General features: G+C 37.1%; 1 protein-coding gene across 10 annotated transcripts in view; it reads right to left on the bottom strand.

The window, feature by feature from the left end:
* Window positions 1–1,031: 1,031 nt before the first annotated feature.
* Window positions 1,032–13,247, bottom strand: part of LOC129756333 (merozoite surface protein 2) — a 34,303-nt gene continuing 22,087 nt past the window's right edge. The window contains exons 2-12 of one of the 10 annotated variants that reach the window (XM_055753184.1): window positions 9,382–9,556; window positions 8,756–8,943; window positions 8,609–8,681; window positions 8,484–8,551; window positions 8,155–8,376; window positions 7,224–7,352; window positions 6,838–6,966; window positions 2,761–2,889; window positions 2,160–2,300; window positions 1,336–1,452; window positions 1,032–1,276 (exon numbers count right to left, since the gene is read on the bottom strand). In XM_055753184.1, coding sequence (XP_055609159.1) covers window positions 1,169–1,276; window positions 1,336–1,452; window positions 2,160–2,300; window positions 2,761–2,889; window positions 6,838–6,966; window positions 7,224–7,352; window positions 8,155–8,376; window positions 8,484–8,551; window positions 8,609–8,681; window positions 8,756–8,943; window positions 9,382–9,556 — 1,479 coding nt within the window. In that variant the 3' untranslated portion in view covers window positions 1,032–1,168. Of the gene's footprint in view, window positions 1,277–1,335; window positions 1,453–2,159; window positions 2,301–2,760; window positions 2,890–6,837; window positions 6,967–7,223; window positions 7,353–8,154; window positions 8,377–8,483; window positions 8,682–8,755; window positions 8,944–9,381; window positions 9,557–13,247 lie in introns of all 10 variants that reach the window. The other 9 variants (XM_055753190.1, XM_055753183.1, XM_055753192.1 and 6 more) reach the window with 9 other exon arrangements.

Here is a 13,247-nt window from a genome sequence, read left to right on the forward strand (position 1 = left end):
GGGTGATTTAACAAAGGTTATATTAACTTACGGTTTAGATCGACTTCCGGATCTATAAAACCGGGTTTTATAAGGTTTCTTCCTTAGCTTTCTGCCAAACAATGTGGCACAGTTTGCCTTCTGCTAGGCTCGCCTAAATGCAATGTCGATTATTAAAAAATGGTACAGATAACAACAAGTCGTTTTACTTACGATGCAGTAGTGAAATAAATACTGATTCTAACACGAAAACCTAACTTATTCGCGACAAATTAATGCTAATTTTAGATTAGCGCTTCGGGATAACAATTTACTGTTGGATTACTTCGACTAGTGAAAAAACGTTGTCCTATCCAAGGTCATTCAATTACTAGGTTCTCTGACTTTTACAGTAAGTAGGCGTGGAGAGCGCGGTGAAGTGGGGTGATGCTCGTTATCTTTGTTTACAAATTAGCAGTGAGCTAAAAAGAGAAGGCAAGCTTAGGTCTCAACTGTTCTATGGATTAAATGTAAACAAACTCAACGAAGCAATCAACATGGCTGATTCTGAAAATTGAGAGATCGTATCACCTTCTATGTACCCCCCTTGGTCCTATCTCAACCGTCGATTCTGTCACTTTGACAAATGCGGCAAAACTTCGCCGCGCTCACTGGTTCGGCGGCGTCGCTGCTCGGTCCAAGGGTGCCAGCGGTGCCAACACTTTTTGAAAAGCTCTCGTCAAGATCTTGATAATCACGAAGTTTGGCAGTTTTTCAAAAAACATGTACCAGCACCCGTATGGCAACTCTCCCGGGTCAAACAAATTTGATGTACATAGGTACTTTATTCTGGCAACTTTTTTGTACATGCAATGAACTACAAAACTGCATTTCAAAAATTTGAATTTGATCAATTTTACGTCTTGGAGGTGAGTTTGAAGTTTATTTAATGAAAATGTGCAGTTTTTAAAGAAGCTTTATCATTTTTTCACACTTTATATTCAATGTTCAAAACGTGATAACTGGTTTTTTTAGTTGGTTTTCGGGAGGTTTTACAAAACATAAAAATGTGCTTCAGTGTTTGTCGATTTTTATTGGACCTACATTAGCTTTCATCTCAAAAGATGAACCAGAATTTAAATACGTTGGGTTTATTTTGTTTTATAGAGCCACTCAAATGATGATGCTATGCGGCTGTTCCAACTGCCTATTAAGCAGTTCCGTGAACTATTTCCGTATGTTTGTGAACTTGTACGGTTCCGGATCCGGACTTGTTGTTAAGAAACTGGTTGACGGCGCTCAGTGTCGCAATCGGAATCTGAAAGTAGGGAAAAATGAGCCTTTGGTTTTGAAAAATAATAAAAACTCCAAACTTACATTGAAAATGTCATTCCAGAAGTTTGTACCGTGAGAGGAGGAGCCTGTGATCGTCGTTGTCGTTTGAGATGAGCCCGACGATTGGCCGTTTGTGTCTTGGCGGTTATTCAGGTGAACCTGTGGGAAGTTATAAACGGTGAAACATCATGCTTTCCTTTATGATAAGACATACAACTTTTGTTAAGTATTACTATTTTCAAGTTAAATGGGATGTGATAAGTGCGAGTTCATATTATAAAATACCATGTACATGTGCTTTGATGTGGTGCAGATGTTAGATTAGGGTGTTAAAAAAAACGTGTAGAAAACCTTTCCCATATTTGGGTTCATATTATTAAGAAGTCAAGCAAAAAGAGCGATTATGCTATTATCAAAAACGATTTGACCATTTTTATCAACCCAGTCAGCACAAGCTATTCCACATTTTAAATTTAAATCAAATCAAACGAATCACTCTTTAGAAAAAACCATGCAAAAAAAAGGTTTATAAAATCAATTAAAGCTACATTAACGACATTTAATCTCTTATGAGATTTTTTGAAGATTGCAAACAAGAATTTTGCAATCTCAGAATGAAGATCCAAAATAAGGAAAATATAAGAAATCATAAACAGGGTCTATATGAATATGAACTAACTTCAACGAAATATTCACAGAATGTGATTGCCCTAAAATGCGATGAACTACGTCGATTGAAATAACTTATTGTTTTTTTTTTCATTTACGAAAGCGTATGGAGTTAACATTTTCTAATTTCATGACACATTTTTTATGATGCTGCTTGGTTGTAACACATTTGTTCCTGCTTATAAAATCCAAGGTACCTCTTTGTTCAGTTCAGTATTTTTAGATCGATCTTTATTGTCTCCCCTATGGCTGATCGTTGTTATGGATGTTATCGATGTTCCCGATGTCTTTATAGGCGGTTGAACCCCATGAGCGTAGATGGTTGTACCTGTCGCAACCTGTGTTGTAAGTGTTCGCTTTAGTTAGTATTTTTGCGTTGACAGCTTTTCGTAATATTTTGTGTAAACTTATTTGCTCTTCTCATAAGCTGAGGTATCTGATATAACTCTGGATTCCAATCGACTTTGTAGTAAAATTTAATTCTACAAAGGAAACATCAACCTGCAAGTGTTGAAGTTTAACAATTCCTAATACGTTGTTCCTATGAAGTTGTAAACTCCTGAATTTTGAAGTTTGTACTATACAATAACCGGAGATACCAGCAGTTACAAATTCTAAATATTAAATAATCTGATCCTAAGTGCCAATATGTTTTAAGTCTTATAACACTTGAAAGATGTTTTTTTTTAAACTAGTCGTCCATAAAGACATTGGATCATACATGTACAATTTAATGATAAATAATAACACTCCTCTTCTTGGAGTTGTCATACTTTGTAGCATTCAAAAAAAATGTACCTCTTTGTTAAGTTCGGTATTCGACGTTTGACTTTTGTCTGCCACATGGTTAGTCGTTGCTATGGATGTTACTGATGTCTTTACAGGTGGTTGAACCTCAATGGAGTTGAAAATTCTATCTATCGTTACCTGTGTGTGTAAGTGTTGAGTTTGGTTAGTATAAATCGATGATCAGTTTGTAAAAGCTTTGTTATTAATTTAGCTTTTGTTTGAGCTTAATGACAGAAATATTGGTTTCTGGTACGCTGAAATACGGAGCAGATTCCCTCTGAAGATCAACCTGTGTTGACATTGGAGCACTCGATGAGACTGTAGAAAGCGGCTCGAAGGACCGAATTTTGGCTCACGAACTAATTCATGTTGAACAAAATGACCACAACATTCCGTACAACTCTTCCGAATCACGAATAGCGATGGCCAACAGAACCCGGAGCTCGAAGCGCCAACAGTAAGTTGCATTAATGACGTCAACTCAGAAGTGCCCTCGCTGGCTGAAACAAAGTGCCTGGGATCGATTGAATCCATGCTGAAATGTTGGAATGCTGAAAACCGACCCTGCCTTGTCAGTACAAATGTTGCACAGTCTTTTCGCTGACATTTGGGATAATGCAACGTTCCCGGCCGACCTGAAAGTTCTCAAGAAAGGAGACTTTGGAGTGTGGTAACTAGCGTGGCATAACGTTGATTAGCACAACTCTCAAAGTACTATGCAAAGTGATCCTGAACAAGATCTAGGAGAAAACCGACGCTCAACTGCGACGTCAACAAGCTGGATTCCGATCCAGACGATCATGTGTGGACAACGCTACGAATAATACTGGAACAAATCAACGAATTCCAGGACTCTCTTTTGCTGCTGATCGTTGATTTCGAAGAAGCATTCGACCGACTTAACCATGAAAACATCTGAGCTGCACTTAGACGAAGCGGAGTTCCAGGGAAACTAGTCCATTTTATCGAAGCACAGTACGAGGCATTTTCGTGCAAGGTCCTGCACGACGGTGTCTTGTCCGATCCAATTCCGGTAGCTGCTGGGTGAGACAGGGATGTATTTTATCACAGCTACTTTTTCTCATCGTAATGGATGAGATCTTGACTGGATCAAGAGCAACGAACCGAGGATTGCCGTGGAATCCTTCAACTATGAAGCAATTAAACGACCTTGACCTGGCTGACGATATTGTTTTGCTCGCCCAAAGACAACGAGACATGCAGAGCAAAGTCGACGACCTCATCGAAAGCTCCAAGGAAGCAGGTAGTAAAGTCAATGTCGGAAAGACCAAGTCGATGGAAATCAACACAGAAAATCGCTTCAATTTCGTGGTAGCTGAACAACAGGTTGAGAAAGTGGTATCTTGGTATCTTGTATCTTGGTGGCCAGATTACGCCTGATGGTGGTACCAAGAAAGACATCGAAACCCGGATCAGAAAAGCCCGATTTCCGTTTGCGTGTCTTCAAAACATCTGGCGCTCACGCCAGATATATCTTCGAACGAAAATCCGACTCTTCAACTCAACCGTCAAATCCATTCGCTGTACGAGTGCGAGACTTGGTGCACATATTTTTTTTATCCCGATTCAGGAACGTAAGTGGAGATGGATTGGACATAAAGGGCGAACACGAATATGTTGCGACACCGAAAATGTCATGCCAATTTTCTTATAATGTTTAGAATCAAACCAAAATATTAGGGTAGTTTTATACATATTAACATTTACTTCAAAAATCAAAAGAAAAATTAGTCGATGGAGCCTTGAGTGCAAAATTGAACGCATTTTCGCTCGATGTCCTCCATCAAAGTCTTTACAGTGTCATCTGGTACCAGTTTTTCAGTTTTTTTTCCATTTTCTTAGCATATTCTTCTCGTCTTTGAATGTCTTCTTGCTTTTCAGAAGTTCCCGCTATATTATTGCCCAGTTCTGCTCCTTCGGGCACAGTTCCGGACGGTTTGACAGGTCCATGTCCTTTGGAACAAAATGGACAGAATTGGCCTCATACCACTCCAGGACAATTTTAGAATAGTGGCATGATGCCAAATCTGGCCAAAATAGCGGAGTTTCGTCGTGCTGCTGCAAGAACGGAAAAAGGCGCATCTCGAGGCACTCAAATTTGTAGATCTCGCCATTTACTGTGCCCTTTGTCACGAAAGGCTCACTCCTCAGTCCGCAAGAACAGATGGCCTGCCAAACGAGATTTTTGGAGATGAACTTCGACATTTTCTTCTTCTTAAATTTGTTGTCCACATCGAACTTGCTCTCGCCGGTGAAAAACTCCAACCCCAGAATTTGTTTAAAATCGGCCTTTATATACGTTTCGTCGTCCATCACACAGCAGCCATATTTTGTCGAGCCCGAGTTTTAGCCGTCAATTGTTGCCGCTCATCGCGATTTGGGAAGTTCTCTACCTTGTATGTATGTAGTCCAGCTCTCTTCTTTGCATTCTGGACGTAGCTCTGCGACATGCCGATCTTTTTAATCACGGCTTTTGAGACGTTGGTATTTGCTTTAATGATCCGCTTCACCTTTCCCTCCGTCTTTTTGTTCTCCGGTCCCGGTTTTCTTCCAACTCCTTTGCCGTGGTTCAACGTCAACTGCTCCTGGAACCGCTTCAACACTCTGGAGACGGTTAAATGGTGAATGTTCAATATTTTTTCCAACTGCCGGTGCGACAGGTCAGAAAATTCCAGGTGTTTGGAAAGAATTTGTTTTCTCGACTTGCGTTTGTTCACCTCCATTTTCGTTGAATCGACAAACACGACTTCGAGTTTGGCAGCATGTAAACAATACACATCAATGAGAAAGTGTGCAAAATTTGGTTGATTTTTACCCAATGGTAGAAAAGTTATGCCCTGTTGAATGTGTCGCAATAATTTCGTGTTAGCCCTTCACGCTGCGAAAAGATGTGAACGAGATCTGCAGAGAGGCGCTTGACTAGAATCCAGAAGTCCCGACGATAATCTTGAATGGAACCAGGTGAAGACGATGGCTCCGAATCGTCGACAGTGGATAACTTTTACCACGACTCTACGCACCGGAAGATTCTCGCGGAGACATTAAGTAAGTGAGTAGAATGACTAAATACTTAAGAAAATATCACGAAAAACCCGAGCATAACTAACGAAAGGGCTTTGTTACTTTACCAACACCCTTCTGCTACACAGGGCCGATTACTTTTTGTAAACTTTTTACCTTCCCAAGTTTTAAGTTTACAAAAATCAATAATGTGAGGGAAAGTGCAGCTCTATTTAGAAAACTCACGAAGGAAGCAGCATTCAGCGATCATCAAAAAGGGGTCCGTGGAAACCCCAAAATGGGCAAGCGAATTCGGTACTGAGTTTTCGATGGAGGGGTCCAGCAAAATTCGTTGCGCTAGCGATAGCTAGCATCATCGAGCTTATGGAGTTGGTATTGTGAATAGATCAGTTGCTTCTAGGAGAATACTGAGTATCTATAACGTGGTCCCATGCAAGTTTGTTAAGTCAAAAGTAAACTTGTATGTGAAGTTGAAGGGTTGGGTTACTGTCGAGTGAAATCATACGGCAAACGTAGACCACGAGTTTTACTTATAATCAGATTCAAGGAAACATAAGTTATTTTGTCGCTGACGAAGAATGCGAATCAAGAATGAGGGCTTAAATTATGACTTGAATGAAGAAGGTCTGATAAACTAGGAGAACCCACGTGTGTCACTTTGGAAAGGGAGAAGTTTGTCGATAGGGTGTTTCTGAAGTTGAAACATAAGTCATAACCATCAAGCTCCTTCGAAAACCGGAACGCAAGTGGTATTAATTCGGTTGAGCAGTTTAGCACTAGACCTACAAAAAAACTTGTGACGTGAGTCGAGTGACGAGTGTAGAAAACGTTCAGCATAAGAGGATTGCTCTGAAGCCCGAAAACGATGTCATACCCTATTTTTTGAACATCAGGATTGAAAAACAATGTGTTGGTACTGATCCTCGTGCAACTTAACCTAAATAAGAGGATTGTAAAATCCATGGTGCATAAACATTTAAATTTTACGTTTACATAAACATGCTATCAATTTTTCTAGAAGTTTTTATCACGACATTTTGATACCTCTTTGTTCAGTTCAGTATTGGGCTTTTGATCTTTATCTTTCCCACGGCTGGACGTTGCAATGGATGTTACAGAAGTTTTATTTGGTGGCTGAACCCCATTTCCGTTGTTCTGCTCGTCTTTCGAAACCTGTGTATTTCAACATGAAGTAAGTATTGTGTTATTTGTAGTGTGTTATTGTATTTATGTTAAATTTTGGGCTGAACATCAAGTTGATCAGTTGACCTGATTAGAGCGAACAAGGTCTCTTGCGAAGATTTGTGCATTCGTGGTGAATCAAAATTTCAATTTAAAATTAACATTCACGTGCTGTTAAGACGAATCAAGAACAAAATATTTGATGCTATCATTTAATTTTGAGTGCAACAAAATTTTAATTTCGGTACCTCTTTGTTTAACTCAGTATTGGGCTTTTGATCTTTGCCTTTGCCATGACTGGTGGTTGCTATCGATGTTACTGATGTTTTATTGGGCGGTTGAAACTCATTGTCGTTGTTTTTGTCGTCTTCCGAAACCTGTGTATTTTAGCGTTTAGTTAATCGAGTTTTGTTCAGTGTGTATTGATTTTTTGAAAAGAGCTAAAAGTTAACCAATTACCCAGATGAAGAAAGTGACTGGCGTGATAAGGAAAGTAAGCTTATTAAGTCTCAAGATTGCAATTACAAGCTTCAGAAGTCTTTGGAGCACAGGACAATATTGACAAAAATGACATTTGTTGAAAAAGAATTTTTTTTTTCTCAAGGGATTTTAAGCGGCAATGGCTTATTCATCCCGATTGACAAAGAAAATCGACAATCTATCGATTTTGTTTGAACTAAGGCTAAGGCCCCTTAAATAAAGGATAAAATCTGCTTTGGCTTTCAAAATCAACATTTTTTCGTTCCATGAAAATGCTACTTTTTTTAGCAGAGTATCTTAAAATTATATGCTGGCATACAGTTGAATCAGCGAGTTGCTAAATTTTCACAAAAAGATATGATGAAAGCCCCTACTTCCCCTAAAATTATAGTTATTCATATTTCGGTTATCCGTTAAAAGTTTCAAAAGAACAAAAAATCTCTCCAAATTGAGATGAAGTTGGATAAGTATAACTTTACTAGTTTCTTTCTCTATTCACACCAGTTTACGTTACGTGATCTCAAAACCTCAAATTTGCTCCAGAATATTTTCATAAAATAAACTAGCAAAAAAGAGAACTGAAACTTTGCTATGCACATCTCGAACAGGCTTTAAGGAAAAAAGAAAGCTTACTTATTCCATTACCAATTTCGAAATTATCCTTCTCTCTCGATTTAACCAGAAAATCCAAAATTATACCTCTTTTGTCAATTCAGTGTTTGCCGTGTGACCTTTGTGTTCTACATGGCTAGTCGTTGCTACTGATGATATGGATGTCTGAACTGGTGGATGGGCATAGGTAGCGGCCAGATTGGAGAATGTTTGAAAATCGAAAAACCGATTGAGATCGAACCCGTTGTTATAAACGTGCGTCTCACTTTGAATCCCGTGGTGGCCGTTGAAATTATCATCTGTTGCTACCTGTTTGTATGTATTTGCATTTATTTAGTTTTGTTAGTTTAAGTATTTGTGTGTTATTAGTGAAACTAATTTTTAAAATAATTTTTACACTAAACTGTTCGACTGACCTTGTGTGGCCGGCTGATGATTTTCTTCTTGTAGAAAGTTTTCGTGCGGGTATGGACCGGATGATGAGCTGAAATATCGGTATTTACTTCCTTCACGTAGGTTTTAGTTTTGGTCTTCGATTTACCATCGTTTTCCTGATTGAATCGCGTACTAACTGATGGGCTTTTGGCAGGAGCGGTCTCGCTCTCGAAAACGGCCTGAAACAATTCCGTTCAGTTGAAGTTAATTTACAACATACGTAACGACATAGTCTGAGACGATAATTGCATACCTCAGATGGTGCATCGGCTCCGTTAGTTTGTCCCAGTCGAACCACCTTCTTGCTGACTCCTGCTGCGTGTGCTTCTGCTCCAACTCCTCCAGCTCCACCTTCTCCAGCCAATCCTCCTCCGATGGCTGCACTTGCTCCCACTCCATGACCGGCAGTGGCACCAGCATAAGCTCCACCCGCAGTGCGTTCTAAATGATGATGAGTAAATCGTTATCACTACCCCAATTTGAAAATAATTCCAACAAACCATACTAGTAACTAGCAACATTTAAGCACTGTTACAGTTTCAATTTCATGATTAATACATGCGTCAGTTAGTCAAAGCAAACATACATAAACGATCACAATCGATGTAAAATTCAAGCAATTATTTTATTATTCATTGATCAATAACAAGTAGTGTCGGCTGTAATGGCGTAAATGCAAAAAAAAACATTCAGGTGTTAGAACATTCACTTGTTAGAAAAGTTACAAAAACATAAAACATTCAATAAATCATATCACGATTCCATTCCGCTTATTCATATTATCAATTGCATTCTGTACACGAGGTGATTAGTAGTAGTGACCGCCGCCGCTTCCGGTTCTGGCAAAAGCGCCCAAGAATCCCGACAAAAGTCCGTTACCGTTTCCGCTCGCGATGCCACCGATTCCGGCGCCTGCCTGCTGTCCGTAGGGTGTTCCGGCCGAAGCCGACAGTCCTCCGTGAGCCGCATTGCCTGTTAGAAGGCCTCCAAGGCCGGCCTCGGCGTGGTAACCGCCAAAGTTAACGCCAAATTTACCATCTTGGAAGGTCAGAAACTGCAAAGGAAAAGAAGAGAAAATTTTAAGTTGAATATCTCCGCCTGCACTGTTTGAATATCCATAAAAATATCGAACGCCATAAGTCTTTAAACTGACAACTCAATTTCATTTCCATTGCGCGGTTATATTTCATTGTAATCTACAGAAAATCTGTATATTGGAGTCAACAGTTTGATCCCCTCTCATGGAGATATTTTACAAATAAAATTTCCATTACGAGAAATGAATTAACCGGGAAATCACTTGATCCCAGATATGTTTAAAAATAAGTGATGTCTGAAAATCGGCTCGTCTCCGGTGGAATTTAGTCTTAAATCCTCTCTAGGTCTAGACATTTCATGACGTTCACAAATCTAATCAATTGTAGATTGCGATTTGCAATCCAGTTAACCTTCTGTATTGAGACTTAAATCTTGGCTTTTGTGTCAACTCGTGTATACAATGGGCTTTTACTAAGGAGTGTAACTTATCAAGTTAAAAATTTGAAACCAACCATATGAACTTAAAAAATCATTCATAGAATACTTATTCTAAGTATCATAAGTTGGTAGCCATGTGACAGGTGTTGAACACTTACGATAGTCAACAAATTTAGCAAAATAAAAATAAAAACCTAGTTTCGATGATTTTATAACTAATCACTTTGATTGTAAAAACAGTGTAAATGTTATTTCAAGTTTTATGCTGGTATGAAATATTCCTTAAGTAAGAAAAAAATTCAGCCTCAATTGTATTTCATGTTTCTCATTCTTCTGAATCCTAAACTCCATAAACATTGAAAATCATTTTGATAAATTACTCAAGGCCTCAAATTTCACATTTTTCCTAGGTGCACAGAATTTAAGAGCTTTGAGTGCACTGAATCCAAATATGCAATAAGGTTTTTGTCTAACCGCTTTTAGTTTTGAAATCACTTTTGAAAATAGGTAAAAATCATTTAAAAAATTTCTTTTTTGAATTTTTGGAGAAACTTCAAAACATTGAAAAAAGGCTTCAAATCAGTTATCCATCCCAGAAAAACAAAAAAACAAAAAAAAAAAAACTTTTCCCAAGATCGCAAGTAATTTTTGATTCGGCGAAAAAAGTTCTTCTTCTTCTTCTTCGTTCTTTTGCTGACACTACTGGTAGCTGTCAGCTTGTTGGTGGCACAGCTTTGTTTGCTATATTGCCGCGAAAAAAGTTATAGCAGTCTTTTGTTTGTTCACTTTACTCCATAAACAAACAATTATTAAATTAAATGAAGTACAATAAACAAATAAGGAATCAGTTTATTTTTTATTTCATGTACATTTGTTAGGGCATCAGTTATCAGTGATTGATTTAACTCAAAACTGATTCATTTTTTAAATTATAAAATCCATACCATCAAAACTAGGAACGTATCTTTTTGATCTTCTTATTTTGTTTCAATATTCGAATAAAATCACCAAATTTTACAATTTTTTAAAAGTTTTTACATAAATTAACCGAATTTTAAAGTCAAACTTTTTTAAATTCTTTAACAATAATTTCAGGGTAGACCCGATCAGAAGGGAAAAACAAAAATATATCAAGATGAGATATTTTCATAATAATTTTTTTTCTATCTAAATGAGTTATAATTTAGCACTCGTAGGATGTTAAAATATCTCAAATTATATCAAAAAACTATACGATTATAGGAAAATTATACCAGTTTTTGATATGCTCGTATCAAGATTATATCTCGTTCATGTTCCATGATCAAGATTTTTTTCGGATTGTGCTAAAATAAAATGATTATATCTTATTTTGATATACATACAACTTTTTCTGAAACACGGACATCGAAGTCAACGACTCAAACCTTACCCGATCAGGAAAGAAAAACAAAATTATATCAAAATGAGATATTTTGATATTTATTTTTCTGTATCTAAATGAGTTATAATTCAGTACTCGTAGGATGTTAAAATATCTCAAATCATATCAAAAAATCTTTACGAACATAGCTAAATTATATCAGTTTTTGATATGCTCCTATCAAGATTATATCTGGTTTAGAGAGCATAGTTTGATATTGGACAGAACAAATTATATCAAAATTATAACTTATCAAGATATGAGTGCTTCGAGAAAATTTTCTAGTGGAAGGTCAATAAACCACATTATTTGATAAAACCATGCCGCATTTTTGGTTTCCCAAAAATTTGATTCAATTTTATGAATCTGTTGAGCGAAACTCGTTAATGTAAGGTTTGAGCCGTTGACTTCGATGTCCGTGTTTCAGAAAAAGATGTACGTATATCAAAATAAGATATAATCATTTTATTTTAGGACAATCTGAAAAAAATCTTGATCATTGAATATGAGCTCAACCTCATTCAAGTTTGTCAATCAGAATAAGATATAATTCAGATTAGAGAAACTTAAAATCGAAAATTTGGAGTACTTTATTATAACTGAATCAGATGTAAATATCTTGGTGAGATATGTTTGAGTCATTATTTTGATATGCTCTCCTGATCGGGTACATTAACGAGTTTCGCTCAACAGATTCATAAAATTGAATCAAATTTTTGGGAAACCAAAAATGGGGTATGGTTTTATCAAATAATGTGGTTTATTGACCTTCCACTAGAAAATTTTCTCGAAGCACTCATATCTTGATAAGTTATAATTTTGATATAATTTGTTCTGTCCAATATCAAACTGTGCTATCTGAACGAGATATAATCTTGATATTAGCATATCAAAAACTGATATAATTTCGCTATGATCGTATAGATCTTTTGATATAATTTGAGATATTTTAACATCCTACGAGTACTGAATTATAACTCATTTAGATAGAAAAAAAATAATTATCAAAATATCTCATTTTGATATAATTTTGTTTTTCCCTCCTGATCGGGAATAACCCACATTATTTGCTCCATTTTTGGTTTCCCAAAATTTGGATTCAATTTTTCGAATCTGTTGAGCGAAACTAATTAAAGTACGGTTTAGTCCGTTGACTTTGATGTCCGTGTTTCATGGAAAATTACATGCATATCAAAATAAGATATTATTATAATCTATATATATAAAGCAATTTCTGTGGGTTTGTTTGTTTGTTTGTCCTCTGTAGGCTCAGCCATCTTAAGAGCTAGAGAGCTGAAATTTGTTATGGATACTCATTAAGACCAGGAATGATGAAAAATGTTTTCAGATTTTTGGATGATCCCTTCTAAAGGGGGTCGTCCATACAAGACAAATATTATTTTCGCGATATTGACGTTATTTTTCGTCGGATTGTGACGAAAATTTGCACATAGGGGTTTTGAGAGATGATGAATTGATTCCAGGTATTGAATTTTGTGACAGGGGTCGGCGAAAGGGGTCGTCCATATGAACTGTTCAGTGTTTTTACTATATTGACGTTATTATGCATTGGATTGATATGAAAATTTGCACATGAGTGTTTTGAGGGACGAGCAATCGACTCCAGGTATTAAATTCAGGGTCAGGGGTCGGCCAAAGGGGTCGTCCATATCAACTTTTGAATATTTTTACTATATTGGTGTTATTATGCATTGGATTGAGATGAAACTTTGCAGACGGGGATTCGAAGGAACGGACAATCGATTCCAGCTATCAAATTTTGTAGAAGTGGTCGACAAAAAGGGTCGTCCAAATCAACTGTTCAATGTTTTTGCGACATTGGCGTTATTATAGATTTGTTTTTGAT

This window comes from Uranotaenia lowii, chromosome 3 (genome assembly GCF_029784155.1).
Source record: "Uranotaenia lowii strain MFRU-FL chromosome 3, ASM2978415v1, whole genome shotgun sequence".
Lineage (NCBI taxonomy): Eukaryota > Metazoa > Arthropoda > Insecta > Diptera > Culicidae > Uranotaenia > Uranotaenia lowii.